This window comes from Geotrypetes seraphini, chromosome 16 (assembly GCF_902459505.1).
Source record: "Geotrypetes seraphini chromosome 16, aGeoSer1.1, whole genome shotgun sequence".
NCBI lineage: Eukaryota > Metazoa > Chordata > Amphibia > Gymnophiona > Dermophiidae > Geotrypetes > Geotrypetes seraphini.
The window spans coordinates 42,944,820-42,962,295 of NC_047099.1; the positions used below are offsets into that span (position 1 = coordinate 42,944,820).

General features: G+C 44.0%; 2 protein-coding genes across 2 annotated transcripts in view; both read left to right on the forward strand.

Annotated features, from left to right (window-relative positions):
• The first annotated feature begins 1,382 nt into the window (after positions 1 to 1,382).
• Positions 1,383 to 12,195, forward strand: PEX19 (peroxisomal biogenesis factor 19). Its single transcript, XM_033925268.1, has 8 exons — positions 1,383 to 1,440; positions 2,893 to 3,002; positions 4,101 to 4,266; positions 5,136 to 5,221; positions 7,001 to 7,162; positions 8,254 to 8,430; positions 9,661 to 9,705; positions 10,815 to 12,195. Exons 1-8 carry the CDS (start codon positions 1,383 to 1,385, stop codon positions 10,896 to 10,898), a joined length of 888 nt encoding a protein of 295 aa, XP_033781159.1. The 3' UTR covers positions 10,899 to 12,195.
• A 4,683-nt stretch (positions 12,196 to 16,878) lies between these two features.
• Positions 16,879 to 17,476, forward strand: part of DCAF8 (DDB1 and CUL4 associated factor 8) — a 40,117-nt gene continuing 39,519 nt past the window's right edge. The window contains exon 1 of the mRNA XM_033924983.1: positions 16,879 to 16,985. The gene's annotated coding sequence lies outside the window, so the exon portion shown is untranslated. The remainder of the gene's footprint in view (positions 16,986 to 17,476) is intronic.

Sequence of the window (17,476 nt, forward strand, 5' to 3'; positions counted from 1 at the left end):
CAGCCCACTGTGCTAAAGAGTAGGCTACTATGCTCATTAAGGGGTCCTTTTAGTGCACCCTAAATGCTAAGATGGCCATAGGAATACTATGGATGTCTTAGCATTTAGCGTGCATTAAATCAGTTTGGGTACCTTAATAAAAGGACCCCTATGTTACAACTGCACCTTCGTTGAAAGCCTCGGCTCAATGTGCAGAAGTGACTAAGAAAGCAAATGAAATGTTAGGAATTATCAAGAAAGGAATGGAAAACAAAGATGAAAATGTTATGATGCCCTTCTATTGCTCCATGGTGCTGCAGCACCTCCAATGCAGTGTGCAGTGCTGGTTGCTACATCTCAAAAAAGATATAGTAGTATTAGAAAAGGTAGAGAAGGGTGATGAACATGATAAAACAACTAGGGCTCTTCAGTGTGGAGAAAAATTTGTCCCCGTCATTGTCTAGTAGCTTCACTACATGGGCCCTAGTCCTGGTATTTTTGGAAAGTGTAAACAAGTGATTCACATCTAGCTGTTCCCCTCCATTCAGTATTTTATAGACCTCTCGCGACCTTAGAATTACAGGGTTCTAAGTGACATTTTTCAGTATTTTTAACTCCGATGACTTCCGGGTTCTATAGGACATGTAGATGTCCTATAGATTTATTGCAACTTAATCATTCCTTCATTTCATAAATAAATCCACACGTCATTGAACACCAAATTGCACCACAAACCCCCACTTCAAATTCCTGAGAATGACTTTAGGTCGCACTCTGTCTTCCTGAGCTGTCTCTTCCCCATCCCCATGGGAACTCATTTTCCTGTCCCAGCCCCATTCCTCCAAGCTCCGTCCTCATCTGCACAAGCCTCAAACACTTTAAAATCATAAGTGTTTGAGGCTTGTGCAGTTAAGGCAGAACTTACAGGAATGGGACAGGGACAAAATGCTGCTACTCTTTGGGGTTCTGGAATGTTGCTATTCTTGAGATTGGGGTTCTGGAATGTTGCTATTCTTTGAGATTCTGCCTGGAACCTGGGCTTCTGGAATGTTGCCACTCCTTGGGTTTTAGCCAGGTCTGACCCAGTCAGGCTATTCTTACAAAACCAGGGCTGGGGTAATTTTAGGAGGAGGGAGGGCAGCAGTTTTCAGGGGCCCTTATTTGCTCTACCATTTCCTTTCCTTTCCCTTCTCCCGACTAACGAGTCCAGCAACCTGCTGATCGTCTCCGCCCACCTCTGGCGTCATAGAGCAGCCGCCTCGCGAAGCGCGTCGCGTCACGCACGCCCCCCAGATGACCTTTTAAGGACGGCTCGGAGGAGGAGCGTTTCCGGGTCAGTCGGCTTTCTCCGATTGGTTGGCTGCGGTGACGTCGCTCCCGGCAGGACCAGCGGCGGGGGCAATATGGCGGATGCGGTGCCGGGCGGAGACGAAGACAAGGAGCTGGAGGAGTTGCTGGATAGTGAGAGCCGGATGTGGAAATGAAGTTATAACAGGAGGCCAAGGGGTGGCCTTAGCTGGGGCTCTAGGTCAGGGAATCCCGAATGAATAGGCATGAGAGAGATTTGCATATGATGGGGGAGAGAGGCATGCAAATGTGCCTTATGCATATTCATTAGGGATATCCAACTGGCTTAGACAGTGGTTCCCAACCCTGTCCTGGAAGAACACCAGGCCAATTGGGTTTTCAGGCTAGCCTTAATGAATATGCATGAAGCAAATTTGCATGCCTATCACTTCCATCATATGCAAATCTCTCTCATGCATATTCATTAGGGCTAGCCTGAAAACCCGATTGGCCTGGTGTTCCTCCAGGACAGGGTTGGGAATCACTGCCCTAGGACAAGGTAGAGAACCACTGCTCTAGGTCCCTGATCTTTATTCTCGGTTCCCAACCCTGTCTTGGAGGACCCCCCAGCCAGTCGGGTTTTTGGGATATCCCTAATGAATAGGCATGAGAGAGATTTGCATATGATGGGGGAGACAGGCATGCAAATGTGCCTTATGCATATTCATTAGGGATATCCAACTGGCTGAGGGTCCCCTAGGACAAGGTAGAGAGCCACTGATATAGAATAACCAATAGGCAGGTTGTAAGAATATTCCTATTGTCTCTAATCTCTGTTATGCCTATTCTTTAGGGGTAGTAAAAGAAGTGTAGGAAGCCCTAACTTTTTGTTATACTTGTATCGACTATCCCAAAGAACAACATAGATTATAGCAAATACATAGGTAATGAATGTCTTCTCTAAAATGCAATAAGGTATCCCAAAAAGGATCAATGTTAACATCAAAATCACTAATGCACATCAAAAGACTATTCATAGAGGAGCATTTGTAAGAAATCTTCTGTTTATTTTGTTCACTAATCGCTGATTCGCATTATGAAGTGAATGTGCAAGAAGGCAGTGTTGCTTGGGTGAAAAAGTGAAAAACGTGTAGTAGTGAAATCCCCCCCCCCCTTCCCGAGGCAGATCACCTGGGAGGGTTCATGTGACAGCTGTCCCTTTGTATCAGCGTCGGGAGTTTTCAGTCGCAAACAGCGCTGGGGTCTTGTGGTATTATTATAGTTGAGACATATTGTTACACATCATTCATTTTTGAACATTTTCCAGTATTTTTAAAACTCACGGCTGAGCCCAAGAATGAGCAATTGTGCAGAAAACCATGCGGTGAGCCGTTTTCTGCATCGGGTCAGCAAATCCGATCATCGCTAAACCAGTCAAAACTGATTTAGCAGCGATCGTTGACTTTAGTGCATCTGGGCCTCTGTAATCAAACTAGTGTTGAGGTGTTTTCCTTAAATTCTTGAAGTGGGGAACACTGGATTGCTCAAAACAAGAGGGAGCAATATGTTATCTTTTCATTTTCTTGCAGGAATGATGGATGTGTATATTTTTGTGTCATTTACAAGGTGCCCTTGATGATTTTGACAAGACCAAACCACAACTACCACCTTCCACTCATGATGCCAGATCTAGGGATGCTGAAAGCTCAGAAAAGTCACCTGGGGATGCAGCCAAAGTATGAGCCTCATATGTTTCAAGTTTATTGGTTTCTTGATATACCATCTATCAAACATATCTAAACGCTTTACAATAAAAGTAATTATAAAAATAAAACGTATTTTTTCTCAAAAATTAAAAGGTGTTTGTACACAGTACATAACTAACATGAACCCAGTAGGAGAAGGGAAGGGAAATACATTGTTACATTTTGGAAAAAATAAAGAGGGGAATGGATAAGGAGAAAACAAAATTGGAAGGAAAAGGGACTCTGGAAGAGAATTCCAGTTTTTTACCGCTCTCTGGGTGAAGAACAACTTCCTTACGTTTGTACGGAATCTATCCCCTTTCAATTTTAGAGAGTGCCCTCTCGTTCTCTCTACCTTGGAGAGGATGAACAACCTGTCTTTATCCACTAAGTCTATTCCCTTCATTATCTTGAATGTTTCAATCATGTCCCCTCTCAGTCTCCTCTTTTCAAGGGAGAAGAGGCCCAGTTTCTCTAATCTCTTGCTGTACAGCCCCTTAACCATTTTAGTCGCTCTTCTCTGGACCCCCTCGAATAGTACAGTGTCCTTCTTCATGTGCAGCGACCAGTGCTGGACACAGTATTCCAGGTGGGGGCGTACCATGGCCTGGTCCCCCTAGTCTTTGTAATTTTTGACGGCAGACACTAGATGAAGCTTAAAGTGCACATCTGTTGCCGATTTTTGCGTGCTTTACAGCAGGCAAATCTGCAACTGCTCACTTACTTTGTTTTTGGTTTATAAAACAGTGGATGGGTTTTATGTTTTCTCTGTTTTAAGGAAGTGTGTTGGTTCTTGTGTGCAGATTTCTGTTCCTAAAGAGCCATTAAGAGAGGCAAATCTTGAAAATGCAAATGTTTTTATTTTTATCGTGTTAGGATTATCACACATGAAGGGTGGGATTTGGGATGCTTTATTGATTAGTTTACACATGTAAAGTGTGGATGATGTCAGTTCTTGTGCTTTAGGTATCATTTCATTGTCAATTATATCCTGGTGATTTCATGAGAAATGCAGATGGAAAACCATAGGGGAGCATAAGGAATAGATGGTCTTGCTTCTGTCTGCTGATCCCTGTCCCTTCTTTGCAGGAAGCTCTCTTTGCCTCCCAGGAGAAGTTTTTCCAGGAGCTGTTTGATAGCGAGTTAGCTGCGCAGGCCACCGTGGAGTTTGAGAAGGCTATGAAAGAGCTGGCGGAAGAGGAGCCCCATCTGGTAGAACAGTTCCAGAAGCTCTCGGATGCTGCAGGCAAAGTTGGTGAGAGGAATGGGGAACGTGCTTTTGAAGGCAGACAGAAACCATCGTTAGCCATACAAGGAATTTGGCTAGCCTTCTTTCCTTGTAATATTTTATCTAGGGAATGGGACCATGGGGAAATCCACAGGAATCCAAGGTATTGGTGACAAAAAAATCCACTTATGCCAGGGATGGGTGAATAGTATTAAGATTGCTGAAATGGGGGTTGGGCATGAGGATACTGGGGGGGGGGGATGATAGCCCACCACTGGGCAGAAAGTGTCAGGCAGCTCTAGGAAGAGATGCTGCCGCTTGGGGTGTGTCCTCAAAACAGCACGGTGGCCAGCAGGGATCCCACACATGCTGTGTGTCCACCCGGCCCCTCCATTGCCATTTGCTTCAGATTACAAAAATAATAGTTTAGATGACTCTGGTTTTCAACTCTGTGAATTGTATTTTCAACACATCTTAGAACCTTTTTTTTTTTTTTTTTGCTACTGCATCATTCATTGTTATTCTGATAAAGAACAGCAGTATTCACCTCATAAAACAAAATTCAAATCTCCTTAAGTGAAATTTCATAGTTTTCCATTTTTCTGTAGCGTCTGAAGAAGGGTTACCTTCAAAATCTAATCAAAAATGAATTGTTAGTCCTATAAAAAGGTATTTCCCCCCTTGTGTACCATAGAAGTAGCTACTTTTGAAAGATCTTACCTAGATCTAATTGATCCGTCCAGTGTTATACCGATGATCTGCTTACAGAATTTCAAACAAATTCTCACTTTTCAGGGTGCGTAACCCAAAGTAAGAAGAGTTTCTTTTTAAGAAATGGAGAGCTCAATAGATATGCCTTGGGGCTTTTTTGCATTCTCATGTTCTGTCCCTTCCAGGTAGCGATGCAAATTCCCAGCAAGAGTTTACATCTTGTTTAAAGGACACACTTGTTGGACTGGCTAAAAATGCAGATGATTTGCAGGTAACGATTCCCTACCAGATATTTGTTTCAAGATCTATTTAATTGTATGTTTTTGGCATGCTTTTTAGTATGGTGTTGGAAATAGCATATAATCATAATAGTTTCAGGTTAATTTATAAGCAGTGTGCATGATTATAAAATTAAAGGGTAATCAGAAACATGTATATAGGGCTTTATTATAGCCCTGTTATACTGGATAAATGGATAGTTATTACAGTTGGAATGGGACGGTGGGGGTGGAAGGGTTAGAGGTTTCTGAGGGAAGGGAAGGGATATCATGTTGCCTGTTTTAGTCTTTTGTTTCCTTTGCATTATGTTCTTTTGTAAAACCTTTTGTATTTTTTTTTTTGCAAAATCCTCAATAAACAGATTTAAACATAAAAGGGAAAGACAGAAGGGAGGGTATTAAAATCCTGTCAGATGGTAAAAGCATAGAGCGATATTAGCAGTGAAAAGCATCCTTGAACAGAAATGGTTTTAAGTTTGATTTAAATTTTGTAAGAGAGGAATCTTCCCGAAGGTGCAAGGGCATGCTGTTTCTTAAAGATGGAGCGGTGACTGGAAAGATTGATTTTCTGGTCATATCATATATTATGTGTCGAATTGATGGGATCTCTAATAAATTTTGATTGCTTGAACGTAGTAATCGTTTGGGTATATACGGAGGAAGATGTCTGTTGGTGAATCCCGGGTATTGTGTCGTTCTGGTTTTAAAGGTAACCAGTGTGCTTTAATTAAAAGGGGGAGGGGGGTTACATGATATAATTTTTTTTGCTTTGAATAAAAGTTTTGCGGCAGTGTTTTGAATTATTTGTAGTCTCCTGGGTTCTTTTTGGGTAATTCCTTGCTAGAGGGCATTACAATAATCTAATTGAGACATGACTAGAGAATGTATGAGGATATTTAGAGAAGAGGTTTCAAGGAGATGAGAGAGAGAGAGGATCATGAAAGCGTTTTTGAACTATCATACTGATTTGTCGATGGTAAGATTAAGTTATTGTCTAATGTCATTCCCGGTAACTAATGCTTCGGAATTTAGATAGTAGAGGAAATTGTTATTTGTTCTAATTTTTTGTTGACCTCTTGAATATCTATTGGATTTAGGGAATGAAGCGGTTCAATATCGTCGGTATAAGCATAGATAATGAATCCAATCGATTGGCTTAAGGTCATTAAGGGTGATATTGACCCTTGAGGTACCCCGTAATCCTGTCTATATGTTAAAAACAAAGTACAAGCAGTTGAAATATATCCTGGCCCAGAATGGCAACCAGGGAAGGCTTTCCAAAAGAGGAGAAACACGATCGAATTTCGATTTACTAAGAATTAAACATGTAGCTGTATTTTGGACTAACTCTAAATGTTTGAGAATTCTTTCCCTGAGATCCCTCCTTGTTCATCACTTGATATACTGTTCAATTAGCAGCCTTTCTGAGCGGTTTACAATAAAACATTAAAGCCACAAAAACGGGGAAATATAATGGCTGATAAGATAGTAAAACAAAATGCAATAGCAATAGGACCAACCCTGACTCCCTGCCAGTCCTTCCCAGGAGCACAGACACCAGAGCGGAGATGACCTTATGACTTAAGGCAGGTCAGTTCATCTCTCACTGCCCCAGGGAAGCCCCCATGAGCATCGTTTGGCAAGGCAAGCTAACATTTCCCTCCAAATTAAATCCATAAATTCCAGCAAGATGTTTGGCAGCATGAGGGATTCTGAGAACCAGTGCCTGGTAGCATGACTTCTGTTCTTCTCCCCTCAATTCTCCTACACAGAGCTCCAGCGTCTCCGAGGATGAACTAATGAAAGCGATGGAAAGCTTTGGGATGGAGGATGGGGCTGGTGAGGGTAACATCCTGCCCATTATGCAGAACATCATGCAGAACCTTCTCTCCAAAGATGTCCTCTACCCATCCCTCAAGGAAATTACGGAAAAAGTAAGAGGCTCTGGGGCTCATTTTCAAAACACAAAGATGTCCGAGAAAAGGCAGTGCTGGATGTCTTGCTAGGTTTCTTGTCCACTGAGCATTCAAAGTTCAAGGGGGCGTGTTGGAAGTGTGCTTGCAGCGATAAACCTTTCCCAAGACATCCAGGACGCAACTTAGACATGTAAAGCTGATTTTAAAAGCATCTTAAGTAATTCTGCAAAATTGATGTCCATTGCCAAACAGCCACCTCTGGGAACTCTGAGGCTCTATTACAGACACTTCTGTTTCATTTTCCTCTCCCATCCAAAAAGGTTTTTGTCCTTTTGATCACTCTGTACTTGCCTCTTAAGGCAGGAACCCGTTTGCTGCCTGGCTTCATTCACAGAGGAAAGAGAAATCACTTCATAAATAATGGCATAGAACAAGTCTGTAATCACATGGCTGGCCCATTACAGAATTACTAGTAAATGCTGTGATTCCATAAGTTAATTTTTCATGCTGTGACTGTTGGAACATCACATTCTTCCTGACACATCATTGAACTGCTTGATAGATAGACTTTGAGTTTGCCGTGTGGCAACGTAGCTGCTTTTCAGACATACCAGAAGAAGTCTAAAGTTGAAATATTTATTAAAAATACTAAAACATTTAAGTGAATTAAAAATGTATGTCCAGCATTTCCATGTTTTGCCCTGCACTAGGGCCGCATCAGGGGTGAACAGAACCAGAATGGTATTTATTATAAGATAAAACAAATACTTTCTATCACACTGAAAGCATTGGGCACAAATTTTTAATTTCCTCAAGTGTTGTAGTGTTTTAATAAATATTTCAACTCTAGACCTCTTCTGGTTGCTCTTATCCTTTGCCTTTCAACTGGTGTGATTTTTGTCTGGATGTAATCTGTAGAGGCCTAAAACTTTCTGCCAATGGTTGAGTCTTGCAGGCTGACCAGTGCAAAACAGCTTGCTCTGCTTCTTCTAAAGCTCACGAAGCAGTTAATCAGTTCTGACCGTCTCTTGCTTGTCCAGGAATTGAAAGTAAGCAGTAAAATGCAGATCATATGCCATGCATGCATGCTTTATTGTCCTTTTTCCTAGTATCCAGAGTGGTTGCAAGCTCATCGTGACTCTGTTCCCATGGATCAGTTCAGAAAGTACCAGGAGCAGCACAGCATCATGGGTAAAATCTGCGAGCACTTTGAGTCGGAGCAGCCGACTGACAGTAGTGATGCTCAGAAGGCTAGGTTTGAGGCCGTGTTGGACCTTATGCAACAGGTGAGGATTCATCCTCTCGGGATGATAGAATACCGATGAGGAAGATGAGACGCCATTCTTGACCTGACCTAGTGATTTAGCTTTTGTTTAATTAAAAAACTGACTTTGATAAGGAGTTATATCTGTGGCTGGAGGGCAAATACGGTAATTAGCGATAAGATCGTCTGGAAGTTGCTGTCTGGGGGGCAGGCTGGGAGTGCTATGATGTGTCTATTAACATCTTTGCCAGTGACTGTGGTGTTAATTTAACTGAGCACTGCTTTCGTTGTTTAATGAAATGTTTGATTTATGAGGATAGATCTTGTTTGGGTATTGATTGACCAAATTTTGAATGCCGTTTATTGAATCCAGCCCTCTGTCAACAGAAATCATGGAAAGACTGTGCTTACACTTGTGATAATAATTGCATTTCTGTGGTCTGCAGTGTAAGCATGATGCCTGTAGAGGCTTTGCATTTATTTCAGCCATGAATATCTGGTAACTGCAAAACTTTCAGGCATTTTGGCAAAAGAGGCCCTTGGTTTCTTGGGGCCCAGATCTCCCACGATGTGTTGCTCTACATGTGGTTGGTTTGGTTTAGGCAGTTGATAGGGGTGAGAACTTTGTAAATGGATGGCCATAGTTACCTGTTGAGAAAAGAAATTAGTCTGCACAGCCAAGAAACAGTAACTCTGTAGAATCAATTCTTCTTTTTAATGGGGGCAAGTCACAGGAATGACGAGGGTACTGCTTTGAAACTGTACTTCTCATGCATGATGAAGGCAGCAAAAGCAGTATAGGTTGCTGTCCATGCTTTCTCCTGACATGAGGAGTTTTGCTCATCCCCACAAACTCTGTCCCTGCCCCATTCTTGCAAGCTCTGTCCTCATCTGCACAAGCCTCAAACACTTTAAAACTGTAAGTGTTTGAAGCTTGTGCGGTTAAGGCAGAGCTTGCAGGAATGGGACAGGGACAGAACTCGTCCCTGTGTCATTCTCTAGTTAGATGATTTGTGCAGAGACTAAACCAGAGCAGTAAAATGTGGCTTATTAAAGGACATGGTAGAGATTCCAAGATGTGAACTTGAAGACTGTCCACTTTTGTGCTATTCCCCTCTCTCTGCTAGCGTTCTCTATTTAGCAGAATTCATTCCATAAAGGAAATCTTTATGAAATAGAAAGAGAGTTCATTCTAGCTGGTATTTTGTGAGAATTAGCAAACACTGCCTACCCACACTGTTTCTGATTCCAGCTTCAAGACTTGGGGCATCCTCCGAAAGAGCTGGCTGGAGAATCGGTAAGCACCTTGGATGTTTCTCAGTTCCCACAGCCAGTGGCATCTCTAGACAGAAATATTTGGGATTGTAACTGGGACTGAGGCAAGACAAAGCAACATTTCTGCACATCATAGCTTTGAAATAAGTAATAGAAGACACTGCAGCCTTCATGCATAAAGTTTCAGGTGGCGGATTTACTTCTTAGCTTATTTTTATTGTTAAATTGTCTATTGCATATGTTTGATTTATTCTGGCTGTGCAGCTCCTTGAATGAATTTCTTCAAAAAGATGATAAATAAATCCTAGTAAATAATAAACTAGCAGAAAGCATCTGCCTCTGAAGCTACTTTGTCCTTGAGCTCCTTGTTGTTGCTTTCACATCTTCAATTGCTTAATCATCCGTTAGATTGGCCATGAGGTACTGCTCAGCCTTTGTTGTGGACTAACATTGCTACCTCTCAAAAGTGTTCCCTATGACTTAATGCACTTCTTTCGTGATTTTTTAAACCTCTGGCTTATCCCAAACTGAAGGAGCCCTGATGTGCACAACCTTTTTTCATCCCCCGCATTGTCATTGTCATGCAATAGAAACATAGAAATAGACGGCAGATAAGGGCCATGGCCCATCAAGTCTGCCCACTCTAATGACCCACCCTATTTATCTTTGCGGATAGATCCCACATGTCTATCCCATCTGGCCTTAAAATCTGTTGTTAATGAGAATGCAATGGTGGTTAGGAGAAGCCCTAAGTCTAGAGACAGGAGATGTCATCCAGTTGGTTTACGGGGCCTCCATTAAGCAAGCAAGAGGTTTTAGAGCAATGTCCAACTTTTGCTACCATTTCTCCAAAACAATTTCATAGTCATTCGCCGAGAGTGGGGAGTAGGAACTAGAGGTTGGTTCCAAGACTATTTTAGAAAATTTTTTTTGAATTGTTTTTATTACAAATTATATTTTATTTATAGTTCTAAACCACCTCTCTGGCTTTAAAAATGTTGTTTACAAAGCCAGGCAGATGGTACAAAATGATATCTAATTTCCTCGTGCTAATCTGCATGCCTCTGCTCTAGGTTACTGATTTAATGAGATTGTCTTTCTCTTACGTCTTCTTTTTGCTCTTTTCTTTAGCCTCCCGGCCTGAACTTTGACCTGGATGGTTTGAACTTCTCAGATACATCTGGTGCCGGGGGTGAACAGTGCCAGATCATGTAGTTGGTGGTGGACTGGGAGACTGAACTGTAGGAAGAACTGTCCTGTCTCGATCCAAGGGATGAGTGGATAAGAAGGAAATGGAGAAAAAAGCCCCTCCTGACGAATCGACTTTCTAATCGTATACAAACCCTTTTGGACAAGTTTGTGGGAAATAAATTTAACAAAGGAGCAGATTTTCTGGGATGGCAGAAATAAGAGCGAACAAATATTTCACTCGGCAATCTGTATCTGCTCTTGGCCCTGAATTGGAGGTTTCAAGCATGATCCTTGTTTCAGGATACCATACAGTGGGACACTGCCAGTTTTTGGGCTTGTTAAGCTCTATATACCAATTTCCAGTGGCATACTTTACAAAACAAAAAGTAATTTGTGTGTCTCGTTCACTTATTCTTTTGAGGTGAGAGTGGTTTAGCTGCATGGAATAGTGTATCTGGACTTGTTAAAAATGGGAGGGGGTGTCAATCTCTTCCCCCCCCCCTCAAATCTTTCCTCCCCCTGATAGTGACCATCACATACTGGGAGCTCTACTGATGGAAGCAATACTACATTTTCTGGATCAAAGCTGTCCATCCCAACTGCAACATTTTCATTAGCACCATATTGCCCGTCACAGCGAGGGCGTTGAGTTTGTACGGTTGGGAAAAAATGGTTCACTTTATTTTGATTTGTAACTGAGGCATGATATGTTTACTAAGGTATGATTTAGGAAACTAGGACTGGCCTGTGCTTTGCCCTTCCGGATGGATGGCCTGGGTCTAAGTTTTGCTCTGTGGGCTGATCAGGGACAGGAGTCTCAAGCAGTGATCAATGTTAACACTACACTTAGGGGTCAATGATGGTGAAGTCAAGAGGGAGCTGCAGTCTCTAGCCCTAATTGTGGACTGTTGCTGGAATTGTTTAGTTGAGGTGTGAGGGTGATATGGGGAGAAGACCATGGCTAGTTGTGAATGAGGTTCTGGTACAGCAGTCCAATTATTGCCGGTTAGAATTGAGCTAAAATCTCAGAAAATAAGCCAAAAAAAAGCTTATCATTTTGGTCTGGAGACTGGGGTGAACTGGGGGTCCCTTGGCAGGAGTGTTGTGTGGGTGGAATGAGCCTTGGAGGTTCTGCCAGGGTCGCAGTATTGGCACAATCGGATGGAGGTGGATTTACAGATCTGAAGGTTGGAAGTTTCCACAGTGTCTTCTAGCCTGTTCTGTCAGTCCCTCGCTTTTTCAGGTAATAAGCGCACCCTTTCCTAAGCTGTAAGCAGAGCTGCCTGGCATTGTTTTAAAATAAAATGCAAGTGTACCTTCATGGCATGGCTTTCTCTGTGTTTTTAAATGGCAGAAATGGATTTGATAGTTGGGTGCTGATTTCTGTATTCCGTTGATGGCTGGGTGTGTTTCTTTTTTTCAAATTTCTTTTCCATTTTTGTGTGTGAACATTTATTTCTCCTAGTATTTGCTTTTGCCTTTTTCTATTATGCCTTCAAATGTGATGCCAACTTGGCAGCAACTGCAGCCACCCGGATCTTTTGAGTTTGCTTGACAGAATGCTGTGTAACGTTTGTCTCCAAGGTGTTGATTGTGACTGGAGTCTCAGTTACTAAACTGGTCTGATCACTTTTAAAAGTAGCAATTTGGAAATATTAATTGGGGAGAATACATACTATGTAAATGGGTCTCTGGCAGAGCCGCTTAATGTCAGCTGAAGACTTCTCCAAAGGTAAACAAAATTCCCTTTTACCCAGCTTGGTGGGCATCAGCAGTGTCCCTGGGCCACAAATGCCGACACCTCGGTGAGTGGGTGCTTGACGATCCCCAGCAGATACAGCCCTACATTTTAGTCAATCAATTCCTTGTCTGCTCTATATTTTTCTCTTTTTCGCTATTCTCCTTTTGTCTTTTCTCCTCTGACATATTTACCTTTCCGTTTACTTTTTTCTTTTCTACATCAGTTCATGCAAATTTCAAACTCTTCCTGCCTTCTCTTTACTTTTCAGCTACTTATCAAATTTCCATTTTCTTTTCTCACCCACCCTACCATTTCCTTCCATCTTGTTTATTCCCCATTACCATTCTTACCCACTGTAATCACTATCATCTGCTCATTCGTTTCCCTGCCAAACACCCCCCCCCTTTTTGATATGGTGCCAAATTCCTAGCTTCTCCCTCCTTTCACCCTTCCTACCCAGCATCTGCTCCCTCTTTCTCCCCTCCCTACCCTCAAAGCCTTAAATCTCCCTGTTCATTCCATTCCAGTCCCCACCAGCATCTTCCTGTCCAAAATTTCTCCCTCCTGTTGTACAACCTCCTGCCCCTGGATTCATCTCCCTTCCTTCCTCTCCAGCATTTCTTTCTCTCTCATCCATCCTCTTGTACATTTCTCCCTTTCTCATCCTCCCCCCCTGCCCCATGCCCAACATTTTTCTTTCTATCGTCCCTCTCCAGCCCCATGCTGCCTCTCCTTCCTTTCTTTTCACCACCATGTCCAACATTTTTCTTCTTTATATCCCTTTCCATCCCCATGCAGGATATGTCGCACCCTTCCCTCTCCTCCGCCACCATGTCCAACATTTCTCCCTCTCTCATCTCCCCCTCCCCCCCCCACTGCATCGTTACTTCCTTCCTCTCCTCCACCAGGTCCAACAATTCTATTTCTCCCTCTTCCCCCACTGTACAGTATCTTTCTCTCTCTTCCCTCCCACCCCTATACCCAACAATTCTCCCTCTTTCTTTCTTTCTTTTCTCATGTGCACCATCTCTTCCTCCCTTTCACCCCCATGTCCCAACAGTTCTTCTCCCCCCCCCCCACCTCTACAGCATTTCTCACGCCCTATAGCGATGTGATACAGGGTTCTTTGCTATGGTCACCACCCAGGAAAAGGACCTAGCCGTCATCGTTGAGGATATATTGAAACCATCAGCGGCTAAGAAAGCAAATAGAACATTAGGAATTATCGGGGAAGGAATGGAAAATAAAGATGTGAATGTTATAATGCCCTTGTATCACTCTATAATGCGTCCACACCTTGAATAGTGCTTGAAATTCTGGTCACTGCATCTCAAAAAAGAAAAAAAAAATTAGTGGAATTAGTAAAGGTACAGAGAAGGTCAATGTAAATGATAAAAAGGATGGGACGACTTCCCTGTGCAGAAACATTAAAGTGGCTAGGGCTCTTCAGCCTAGAGAAGAGAGAGCTCTGGGGAAATATGATAGAGGTCTATAAATTACTGAGTGGAGTAGAACAGGTAGGTGTGGCTTGCTTGTTTACTCTCTCAAACATAGTAGGACTAGGGAGTGGTAGATTTAAAACAAACCAGAGAAAATATTTTTTCACTCAAGTTATAATTAAACTCTGAAATTCCTTGCCAGAGAATGTCATAAAAGCAGTTAGCGTAGCAGGGTTTAAGAAAAGGATTTGGATAGTTTCCCTAAAAGTCCAGAAGCCATTATTAAGATGGACTTTGGGAAATCCATTGCTTATTCTAGGATAAGTAGCAACACATCTGTTTTAATCTTTGAGCTCTGGACTTGGATTGGCCTCTGTTGGTTAACAGGATACTGGGCTTGATGGACCTTCTGTATAATCCAGTATGGCATCTCTTTATGTTCTTATATTTTCTCTCTTCTTCTTCCTTTAATAGGCAGATGTCTTCAAAAGACCGCAGGCAGCTACCAGAGGCTGACCCAGAAGCCTTCCCGCTGACATGCAAATGCATCAGAGAGAAGACTTCTGGGTCAGCCACCTACAGCATATCTTAACTGCTGCCCGTGGCCTTGACATCTGCCTGTTAAGGGAAGCTGCACTGAAATCAAAGGAGGAGGTAGTACTTGGATGACCCTGGGCAGGTTCACTCCTGTGGGAACCCTGCAGGAACTATTGATCCCACGGGATTCCCACCAAACTTGTTCCCATGCAGCTCTCTAGTAGGAAGGAACCCCACTTGTCATAGGGATTCTCCATCTAGTCCTTTGGGATATACCCTACCATTAAGACTTTCCAGGATACCCACAATGAATAGGTTTGCATGCTGGGTGTCAAAGGAATGGATGGAGAGCCCCTGTCCTATATCCTTCATACCAAGACAACCTTCTTGCTTTCTTTTTTTTTTAATAAACAATTGTATTTTATTTATAATTTGCACTATCCTAAAATTCTAGCAGATTGCAATATAAAATTAAGCAATAAATCAGGAATATAGAAATAAAAAAATATTGACAAATCAATTAGTCAGATTGTGAACCTGCTAGGACAGATACTACCTGAATATAAGCTGCTTAGCCTGCTTTGTGTTTACTGTTGAAGAACTCTTGCAAACTTAAATCTTCAGATTTAAGTTTTTGCTGTGGATGGATGGATGTGGCCCCTCAACGTGCATTTCGGGCTGGAATAGCTTCGACTGTGCAGTGTTGTAAGTGCCACAGTGTCCCGGCCATCCTGTTATCAAATGTTATGGACTTGTACTCCCATTCAGTGCTTTTGGACTGCTGTGGTGGCTTATCTTCCTAGTCTGTTACATAGGCGGTTGCCTTGTTTACTAACTTTCTCTCATTGGGCACAAAGAGTGCTACTAACCGTTTGTTTGAGCGGTTATTTCTTTTGGCCCGCAAATGCATTTTAAGGAATTGGAGACAGCAAAGTCCCCCATGGTGACAGAGCAGAAGAACGTATGGAGCGTCTGGATGTCAAGAGGGCATCACCTGCCACATGGTGGCATTTCTTACAGATTTGGTCACCCATTGTTCTGTATCTTCTGTGTTATTCTGGTATTGAAAAAATGTAATAAAAAAGAGGCAAAGCAGGAGAAGACAGATTCAGAGTATTCACGCGAGGACATCCCTCCTATCCCTCCTCATATTCCAGTCTCTTCTTGTACGTCTTTTGGCTCATTTCCGTCACCTTTCTATGGACTATTTCAAGTATTCTTCTATCCTTAGCCCAATACGGCCTCACCAATGACTTGCACCCACCTCCTTTCTTCCCTTTATCCAGCCTGGCATCTTAGTCACCTTCAGATATTCAGACAGTATCACCCCCAAGGTCCATATCAGCCTCTCGCCTCCCTTGGATGTCTACTCCCCTTAGAGGTAGGTGTTCAGCCAGCGAGGTAAATGCTCCAACGCTCATAGAATTCGTATGGGAGTTGAGTTGGAGCATGCACCTCGTCATCTCACTCCTTTCTGTCTCCTACCTTCCTCCTCCCACCTTCTTTTCCTTATCCTCCCTCTCTTCTCCATTCCCCTCCTCCCTCTCCCTCTCTTTTTCATCCCTCTCCTTCCCTCCTCCCTCTCCCCATTCTTCCTGCAACCCTCCCTCTCTTCTCCATTCCCCTCCTCCTTCTCCCTTTTCTGCCTCTTTACCTTCTCCCTCTCTTTTTCATACCTCTCCTCCCTCTCCCCATTCTTCCTGCAACCCTCCCTCTCTTCTCCATTCCCCTCCTCCCTCTCCCTCTCTTTTTCATACCTCTCCTCCCTCTCCCCATTCTTCCTGCAACCCTCCCTCTCTTCTCCATTCCCCTCCTCCCTCTCCCTCTCTTTTTCATACCTCTCCTCCCTCTCCCCATTCTTCCTGCAACCCTCCCTCTCTTCTCCATTCCCCTCCTCCCTCTCCCTTTTCTGCCTCTTTACCTTCTCCCTCTCTTTTTCATACCTCTCCTCCCTCTCCCCATTCTTCCTGCAACCCTCCCTCTCTTCTCCATTCCCCTCCTCCCTCTCCCTCTCTTTTTCATACCTCTCCTCCCTCTCCCCATTCTTCCTGCAACCCTCCCTCTCTTCTCCATTCCCCTCCTCCCTCTCCCTTTTCTGCCTCTTTACCTTCTCCCTCTCTTTTTCATACCTCTCCTTCCCTCCTCCCTCTCCCCATTCTTCCTGCAACCCTCCCTCTTCTCCACAGTCCTCCTCCTCCCCTCCTTTCCTTGCCCGTCTCCCTCTCTTCTCTATACCCCTCTTCCGCCTCCTTCCTCCCTCCCCCCTCCTTCAGTTTTACGTCTCTCAGTTCGGCCGTAAAGCGCGTCGCGACTTTTACGTCACGGAGGAGCGAGAAGATGGCGGCTGGAGCGTCGGAGGTGGCGGACGGGCCGGAATCAGCGGCGGAGCAGCCTGTGAGCGACCCCCGGCGGCCTTAGCTTCCCTTCCCCGGGGGGGGGGGGGGGGGGGGGGCGGCCCCGGCCTCTCCCCCCCTTCCTCCTCGGTGTGTGGAGGGCTCCGGAGCCAGGGGGGGGGGACAGGCCCGGGCGGGGCTCCTCTGGCGCGTAGGTACCGGGTAAAGGAGCGGCCCCTCCCCCCCCGTCCGTCTCTGCTGGGGGGGGGGGGGCGCTTTCCCTTGTGTCGCTTAAGAAACAGACCCAAAGTCCGTCGACACAAAAGGGAAGGAGGTGTCCCCCCCCCCCCAGCAAAGGGGTCAGTGCCGAGCCTTCGGGGCCCCCCCCCCCTCAATTTTTCTTATTGTGGAACGAGGTGTCAACGCTGCCTCTTAACTGACAGTGGTAGCCCTTTAAATGGGAGGAGGAGGGGGGGGGCTGTCCTTTTGCACATTTGTCACCAAAATTGCAGATTGCAAAAAAGATTTGTTAGAGGCAATCTTGGGGGGGGG